The sequence below is a fragment of the Chironomus tepperi genome, unplaced genomic scaffold (assembly GCF_022539635.2).
Source record: "Chironomus tepperi strain 1889 unplaced genomic scaffold, CSIRO-AGI_Ctep_v1 contig_137, whole genome shotgun sequence".
NCBI lineage: Eukaryota > Metazoa > Arthropoda > Insecta > Diptera > Chironomidae > Chironomus > Chironomus tepperi.
In genome coordinates, this window is record NW_027226259.1 from 1,614,077 (window position 1) to 1,622,884 (window position 8,808).

The following is an 8,808-nucleotide window of genomic DNA, read 5'->3' on the forward strand; positions in this document are numbered from 1 at the left end:
GAATTTTAATTTACCGTTAGCAAAATATTCGGATTGAGGAGAGCAACTACGGATAAAATGGAAAACCTCATGGGGAAACGCTCTGGTAAAATAATTGCGAAACATTAATTAATTCAGCAATACCTGAATGAATGAGTCTCAATTAAAGTTTAATGCTATTTTAAGCTACTTAGTTATCAGAATCTCTCAAATTTATTGCAATTTTAGATACCTAAAAGCTTCGAAACTTTTTGATCGAATAATAAATTGTTTACTTTCGATTAGAATGAGTAATTAGAGGATAGGATAAGTGGAATAAAAGCGTATAAATAAATAACAAAACATTGAAATAAAAAAAAAGATTATTTTTAAGTAATAGCTATATATTTTTATAAACGTCTAAGAAAGATCTTATGGAACAATGAAATAAACCGGTAGTTAAGTAAAGTGAAGTTAGGGATTGAAGATTATCAATTTAGAATGTATGATGAAACAATTTTTAAGACATTCATTTAATGTGATTTTTATAAGAGGAAAAATATAATGGAAAAGAATAAACAAAACTTTACTAAAGCCGATAGTCGACAAGACAAATTAAAAGGAGCAGAATTGCCATCAAAAGTAGCACAATTGTAAGGATGAATCATCATAAATGTGGCTATATTATTACAAAATTTTTCATGAATTTCCAATTTTTCTCATAATTTAATGCGTAGATACTATCGTCATGGACTCTTTATTACAAGCTATCCAACGTGCAGCACAAGTCTTGCAATATTAACAATATTATTTTGCTGGTGAGTTAACAACTTCTTAAAAAAATTATTTAAATGAATGACGCAAATATATATCTATATAATTGTCTGCTTATTTATCGTCATATATGTATAGCTACCCACTCCTCAACTTCTCTCCATTGCCCGGAAAAATTCCAACAAAAGTCATTTTGCCGTACAACTCACAACACGTTACAAACTATTCGTATGTCAAGGACATAATTGATGATAAGGAAAGTGATAATGATGATCATCGACTTAACAACAATAATAACATCGGCAAATTGCACACCGATGCAGAACAAAATAACAACTTTTCATCTTCTTCACTTCCTATTCCATCGCTATCGTGGGCAAAAGTCCAACCGCCATATATGTATGTACAGCAAGTGATATTGCGGAGTATTGTATTGCCTTGGGAAAAAGAATTAGTATTAACGGATGCATTTCGTGGTCCACTATTTGAAGTTTTCAAATTACTTGAGATTATCAATAATCATGAAACGAATGTGACATTGAGCAATTTGTGTTTGCATGTTGATAGTATTAAGCGACCTCAGAAAGACGTTTATTTTCCCGAATATAATTGCCTTGTGCTATCGCCTGCCAATTTCTGGAGACAAAATATACACAATTTCAACAAAGACACAAGTTTGTTGAGCACAATATTTCAACAGCATGTAAGTCGACAAATATATAAATAATAATAATACATTTACTGCATGCATATATTTATTCAGCAGAAATGATTACACATAAATTTTTCAATGCATCTTCTTCCCGCTTCATGTATTTTTAGAACAATCAGAAATCGAAAGTTTCGACGGCAGAGATGCTTCTAGGAGTTCCAATTTTAGATTCTGGATTGAAACGATATCCATTACAGAATCGGTCAAGAATAATTCAATATGCCATAACATTAATTATGAAGGAGAGGAATCAAGAATTCATTTCATCTCTACAGAAGAAGCTACACAAAATATATCCATTACATCATGAGCAATTGAATGAATTAGCAGACAACAACATGAGTAATTCATCAGTTACATTTATATATTATCCTGGTGAATTTAATATGATTGAATTAGTTCCGTTAAGCATTGCATTAACCGTTCTATTCATCTACATGTATTTTTCAATCCGAAAAGTTGAAATGATACGCTCCAGATTTATTGTGTCATTATCAGCCGTCGTAACAGTTCTCGGTAGCCTTGTCATGTCAGTTGGATTTTGCTTCTTCTTCGGACTTAGCATCTGGGTACAATCGTCTATGGGCGTTTATCCATATCTCTTGCTGCTTGTTGGCCTTGAGAATTGTCTGGTGTTGACAAAAAGTGTAATGACAACGGAAAATAATTTAGATGTTAAAATTCGTGTTGCACAGGGCCTTATGAAAGAAGGATGGGCAATAACGAAGAATTTGATGACAGAAATAACAATCCTGACAGCTGGTCTCGTACTAACATTTCTACCATTCCTACAAGAATTTTGCATTTTCGCTATTGTCGGATTAGTTTCCGATTATTTTCTCCAAATGTTTCTGTTCTCAACCGCTCTAGGACTTAACATCAAAAGAGTAGAGGTTGAAATGGAAGTAAAGAAATTACCAAAAATGTTTGACTATTCATCATGGCATAATCGCAAGGAATTAATGATGAAATATGACGCGAGATCATTGAATCGATCAAAATCACATCCTTCTCAACTGTCTGATTTAGAGCATAAAGAAATATCAAATGCAAAATCAACAGAAAAGAAAATTCCCAAACGATTAAGAATTGTTAACTTTTGGGCGCGTACGAGATTCTTTCAGCGTGGCTTTATGATATGGATGGTTTTATGGATATCAAATATTATCTATACGTCGGGTATAATTGAAAATATATTCATGATTGATATGAACAGCATAATAACAAGTGATAGTTCAACAATAACTCCAAGTGAAAGAACTAGTGAAGCAATTAATAATTATGAGAGTATGGTTAAGAATCTCTCAAATATTATGATGGATTATTATACGAAAAATGTTCAATGGAATAAGAGAATGGATGAGAGTGCTGAACATAATGTGACAGAAAAAATACAAAAGCTCAAGCATCCACATTATGAGATGAGCAACAAGTTGTCAAGCTTTCATTGGGCGAGTATATTGAAGCAGTACAATATAACAATGAGTGGACATTACGTGACAATCTTACCTGCCATTAAAATATCACATGTGGTTCCAATGGAGGTTGCATTAAAAGTCCGCAATCCCAATGAGACTCCACCATCGTCATCAAAATGGAATGCTTTAACATCTGCTCTTGATCCACTCGATTTAAATGATGCGGATGCTGAAGACGACTTGCCATATGATTTAGATGATCATCCACTCTTTCCAAAGACACCAATGGAGATTATGCTAACCGCAATTCTGTGTTTAGTCAGCGTATTTGTTATTACATATACGATGATTGTCATGTATCGTTGCATTTGCTCCAGGAATTATGCTGAATGGAGATCAAGTCATTGGGATGATACAGAAATAATTGAGACAAAGACTGAACACGTGTTGGAAGGATTTCCAATTCGAGTGAAAGGTCATAAACACAATATTGAATGTGTAGTATCTGATGGAAACTTAATAGCCAGTTCCTGCTTGCAAAATATTATCAAAATCTGGTCATCGACAAATGGAGAGCTTGTGGCGGAAATTAATAGAATAAGTTATTTTGAGCAACTTCAGCAATATTATTTAGAGAAGAAATCACCATCAGTTTCCGAAGAGAATCTTATTATGGCACAAAGGTCACCTCAACAGACAACTCAAATGGATAATGTGGTACAAATTAAAACCGCACCACAGCAGCAGCAGCCGCAAAATGATAGTAAAACGAATCAATTGCGACTACGTAGCAATTTAAATTTTGATTTTTCATCGCAACGAATGAAAAGCTGTGATGGAGATTTTGATTCACAGAATGAATTCAAAAGGAGTTATGAGAAATATTTTGAAATAATCCCGACACGAACAAAGTCATTTGATTATGATACACAATCGTCGTCAGATACGATATCTTATTCACCGACATCGCCATTAACAAATAATACCAAATTTAATAATTATATAAGTTTAAATAATAACTTGAATCGTGTCAATAGTAGCAGTAGTGATAATGTAAATGGACTAAATTCACCACAATATAAATCATCACCAATTTGGACACTTGATTTTACTGATAATTTAATAGTAATTGGATGTGCTTGCGGAAGATTAGAATTTTGGGAGGCAACGACTGGTACTTTAAGGACAATTTTTGAAACAGATAAGACTCATGGAGATGGAGTCACACATGTGAAATTATCTAGTGATAAAGTGGTAGCTGCACGCCTATCAGGTCGTATCGATTTTTATAGACTGGAAACATATACACAAGGACGACATATAGATTGGAATTTTACATCTGCCTATAGGCGAACACACATCCGTACTGGCTCAGCAGGCAGTATATCTAGTTTTAATCAACAACAACAACAACAAAATCAAAATAATCGATATATTCCGCGAAATTCCTTAAATTTATCATCTCCGTTATCTGCGACCACATTATCGCAGAATCAATCAAGTGCGAGTATATCATATTCACCGACACAAGAGGAATTAAGATGTATATTAGAGTTGCAACATCCGGGCCATACACAACCAATAACCTCATTAGATTTGTTAGGAAATGTGCTCTTCACGGGCAGTCAAGACCACACACTCAAAGTTTTTCACACAGACTCGAATACGTTAATGTATACCCTTCATGGACATTGCTCTCCAATTACCACTCTACTAATTGATCATTTTCAAGCCGGCACCGGGTGTTCGGGGTCTCAAAATGGAATATTATGTTTATGGGATGTTGTTACAGGTATGCATGCATAATCAATTATCAACACACAACCTCAATTTTAATCTCCTTGTTCTCTTTCTTCCACTTTTCTTTTTCACACTTAAATCTCTTAACGTCATCTCATGCATACAAATTAAATATATGTGTATTTAATTAATTTTACAGGAGCTTGCCTCTATAATTTGCAAGCACATGAAGAATGCTTAGTCTCCATAACAAGTGCACCTAGTTACATTATTACATTAGGTTTAGATGAACGAATACGTGTTTGGGAACGTTTTCAAGGGCATTTACTAAATACGATTAATCTTCATCATGCCCATTCAAATTCAATTGTCATGTTGACTCCATCGTTGTTGATAACAGCTAAACCAGGTAAATTGAGATTATATCATGAACATACGCATTTTTGTACTGATCTATTCGGACTGTTGGTTTAAATAATTGGCTAGCTTGAAGGAATGTCCTCAAATATTCAGTTTTATGGAAGAGATTTGCAAACTGAAAATTAGTTTTCATAGCTTAATTGAGATTAGTATTTTGACACATGTGACTTCATATATCCTTAAAATTTAAAGTGTGCATACATATATGAGAAGTACAAAAGTGCGTCTGTCATACAGTTTGAACATATTATTAATACTAAATATTTTCTTACCTCATCAACTGAATTGTGTACGCATGATGAATCAATTAGGAGCTCTTTTGGTGTCAGATGTGAAAGATGGACATGTGAAGCATGAGGTCAAACTAGATCGATCTGAGATGAGTCAACAAATAACACCGAAGATGCTGATACCATCATTTGGACAAATTATTTGTGACTTTGGTCACGAATTGCGAGTTGTTAGATTTCCATTGCATGATAAGAATGAATAAGAGATGAAATGAAAGTGTCACACTTCACTTAAAGTCTTACATTTTCATTTCTGATGATGACTTTTTAGATTCCTTTTAATTAATTTAACAATCAAGCTGTCTTTCCTTTTTACTTTCTCTGCTATGCTTATCTTCTATTCAAAAAACTACACTGTTGACGTCTTTTTTCGCTATAAAATGAGATGAAAATTTTCTACTATCATGAACAAACGACAGGGGATATAAAAGGGGGAAAAGAAAGAATAAAAAAACTTTTTTGATGTTAATTTTGAAAATAACTTTTTTCTTTCTCTGTTTTATTTCTCCATTGTTTAAACAATTTTTATGTTCTTTTTCTTGAGTACATTTTAATTTACATCATTTTTTTGCTCATTGCAATGTTATTATAATATTTATTATAATTTTTTATTTTGAACTTTTTCTGATGTTTGTTGATTTTTTTTATACGAGAGCGAGCGAACAGACAATAAAATGTGTTTTTTTGTTCAATTAATTAAATTTTTACAAATAATGTGGTTTCATTCATTCTTCTTCCTTCTTCCTTTTCGCAGCATGAACCGAAATTATTGAAAATTCTTCTACTTACATGATACATCGTCTCATTAATTTCTCTTTATATTTTATATTTGTTTCAGCATATCTTCTCATGATGTTTACTTTGTGGTCGTTCGCTTGTTACGTGACGCTATGAGACACCTCCCTCCCCCTTCCTCATTGTATTTTCAAATTTTATTAAGGAAAAAGGGTATGAGGTTACGTAACAAGTGAATGTCCCCATATAAATCTCCTTCTGACAGTCCTCAATGACATCGGTGAGCGACTTGAAAATACTTTTTTATTTTCTCAACGACCCGAGTGACTCAAAAATTTTCTACTACTTGATTATCTGTACATGCATGACAAATCTTTATCGTTAAGATCATCATACAGTCACTCGTCAACAAAATTTGAAGGATGTCGCTCGGATTCCATTCTAGTCTCAGAAGGAAGTTTATTGTTGTTTTTGTAAACTTACTAATTGGCAAAACTGAAACTTCTTTTTTCGATAGCTTTTGGGCATTTTGTGTTATAAAAAAATAAGAAATCAACTTTTGAAAATTTTTAATGTTACGGTACACAGCAATTTACTTTTCTTTTGTATTTCTTTAATTTTGGATGTAACGAACGAAATTGTTTTGTTTTCATTTGCTGTTTCTGCTTAGAGGATTTTTAGGGCTTAATATTCTTTTTTTTGTTTTCTAAATTAATTAATGTAAAACAGATCTTGTAACATCTGTTGAAAAAGCATTTTTCGCATTCAGAACTCGTGCGCTGTATAATTTTTTGATCGTATCTTTCCTATGAACTTCTTAAGCCATTTGACTCAATATTCTTTAAATTTAATTTATTCAAGTGATTTTGTCACATCCAATTTTGAAAGATTTTTATCAAAAAACCAGAATTCAGCACACAGCAAATTGAAACAAAGGTTCTAAAGGAAGAAAAATGTCAATTTTATCCCGGGTTGCCACTCCTCTGATTACTTATTATCTACATAAGAAATATATTTCATGAATTAACTTCTTTTTTTGTCAATGAAACAAGATTTCATGTACTTATATTTTTTATTATTAAAGCATATATTTCATCTATAAAATTATATATATGTATATATTTCTCGCAAAAAACTTTTTTATAATATATTTTTTTTATTCTCTTCATCATCTCATTCATGTATATATAAAAACAACTCAAAAAATTTATATTCTTCATATTGTGTGTCATCATTTTCTTTAAATAACAAATTATCTATAAAGGAAAGCTTTTCATCTTCATGCGAAAGCTTTTTTATATTTTGTCATTAACTGACATTAACGAAAAATTCATAAACATAAAAATATGAATTACAGGTGGAAGCATTGAAAGGAATTGTAATGGAAAAGTAATCAAGTTCCTATAAAATTTTAGAATCCCATCCCATAATTTTAATGATTTCCACTTCAATGCGATCTTTCTTTTTTTCAATCGATTTAACATCCTGGCAAAAAGGAGTCAAAAAAATGATCATTAAAAGGTCAAAAGTGCTTTAAATTATTCAATAGTTCTCTTCTTGACATTATCAAATAATGTCTTCAAACAGCAACAATTGTTGCTTGATGGGACATTCACTAGTTACGTAACGCACTTAGTGAGAATGAGATCCCCTTCAATATATTGTTACGTCTGGAATCATCCATTGAGATTTTTTTACGAAAAGGGAGAAGATACGTCACATAATAAGTGAACAGCCTTGGAATAGCCCCATAAACCGGTTGCAGATATAAATATCCTCAAGTGCTATGAAAAAGGTATCTGTGAAGTTGAGCGAAAAAATGTCTTCAATCAATCTCCAAGTTTCTATAAACCTTTGACATTAAATTATCATGGAAAACTTGACAACAAAGCCATTACAATTCCACCTCAGTACCCACCATTATTGCACGTTTTATTTATTACATAATATTTTTTTTTCATCTTTTTCATCACCAAGCAATGAAAAATCAAAAAATTGCGAATTTTATTTTTTTAGGTATTTTCTTATTTTCAACTATTCACGGTGTATTTTTTAAATTAATTTGGCATTTTAAAGGCTTTATTTCATTAAACAGCCCCAAAAAAATTAATACAATCGTTAATTAATTTATTATTAAAACAACGCAACGTAATTATTATTTGTTTTATTCGAAATAAATGTAAAGAAGTTGGGAAGAGCTTTTATTATTTAAGGCAGAGTTGTAATTAACAGGCATGTCAGTACATCTTGGAAGAAATGCACAAACTTTTGGAAAGCCTGTAAGCCAATTTATGCCCAATTCCCAGTCGTGTGACTTAAAACAACAACTCTGAATGTCTAACGATGAATAAAGTATTTTAATTTAATTATTGTTAATGTTGTATCGCTTAAAATTTAAACTTTGCTGGAACTTTCTCTTTCTTTTTAAACAATTTTCTTTTACGCTCTTCAGGTGGGGTGTTTCATACTGTACGCAAAAAGATTGATTTCTTAACATTTTTCATTCCTTCTAATGCAGTTGTGGACAACTTTTTAATATTCGAGATACACCATAATGTGCCACAACACATAGGTTGCCCACGACTGCCATAATATAATTCAAAGTTAAATTAATAAAATTTAAATAAATTAACAAAATTAAGTTAAGATAATGGCGTGGTTGGTATGGTTTGATAGAAACAAAATTAATTTAACTATAATCGTCAAGGGTGGAGAGAATATTATTGAGGGACGACGAGAGTGGGGAGAAACATTTAAAATA

The 8,808-nt window shown here is 31.9% G+C and overlaps 1 protein-coding gene across 1 annotated transcript; it reads left to right on the plus strand.

Moving 5' to 3' along the window:
* The first annotated feature begins 286 nt into the window (after positions 1 to 286).
* SCAP (SREBP cleavage activating protein) lies at positions 287 to 5,958 on the plus strand. The gene is made up of 6 exons (XM_070636654.1): positions 287 to 611; positions 696 to 776; positions 871 to 1,435; positions 1,555 to 4,654; positions 4,802 to 5,011; positions 5,334 to 5,958. The coding sequence occupies exons 1-6, from the start codon at positions 523 to 525 to the stop codon at positions 5,513 to 5,515; spliced, it is 4,227 nt and encodes a 1,408-aa protein (XP_070492755.1). The 5' UTR covers positions 287 to 522; the 3' UTR covers positions 5,516 to 5,958.
* Positions 5,959 to 8,808: the final 2,850 nt, after the last annotated feature.

Bases quoted from the DNA above. Each gene is read 5' to 3' on its own strand.
- SCAP (XM_070636654.1), top strand. From the start codon at position 523: ATGGAAAAGAATAAACAAAACTTTACTAAAGCCGATAGTCGACAAGAC. The intron at 612-695 runs GTAAGGATGAAT...TTTAATGCGTAG, and splicing joins CCATCAAAAGTAGCACAATT to ATACTATCGTCATGGACTCT. The intron at 4,655-4,801 runs GTATGCATGCAT...TTAATTTTACAG, and splicing joins TTTATGGGATGTTGTTACAG to GAGCTTGCCTCTATAATTTG.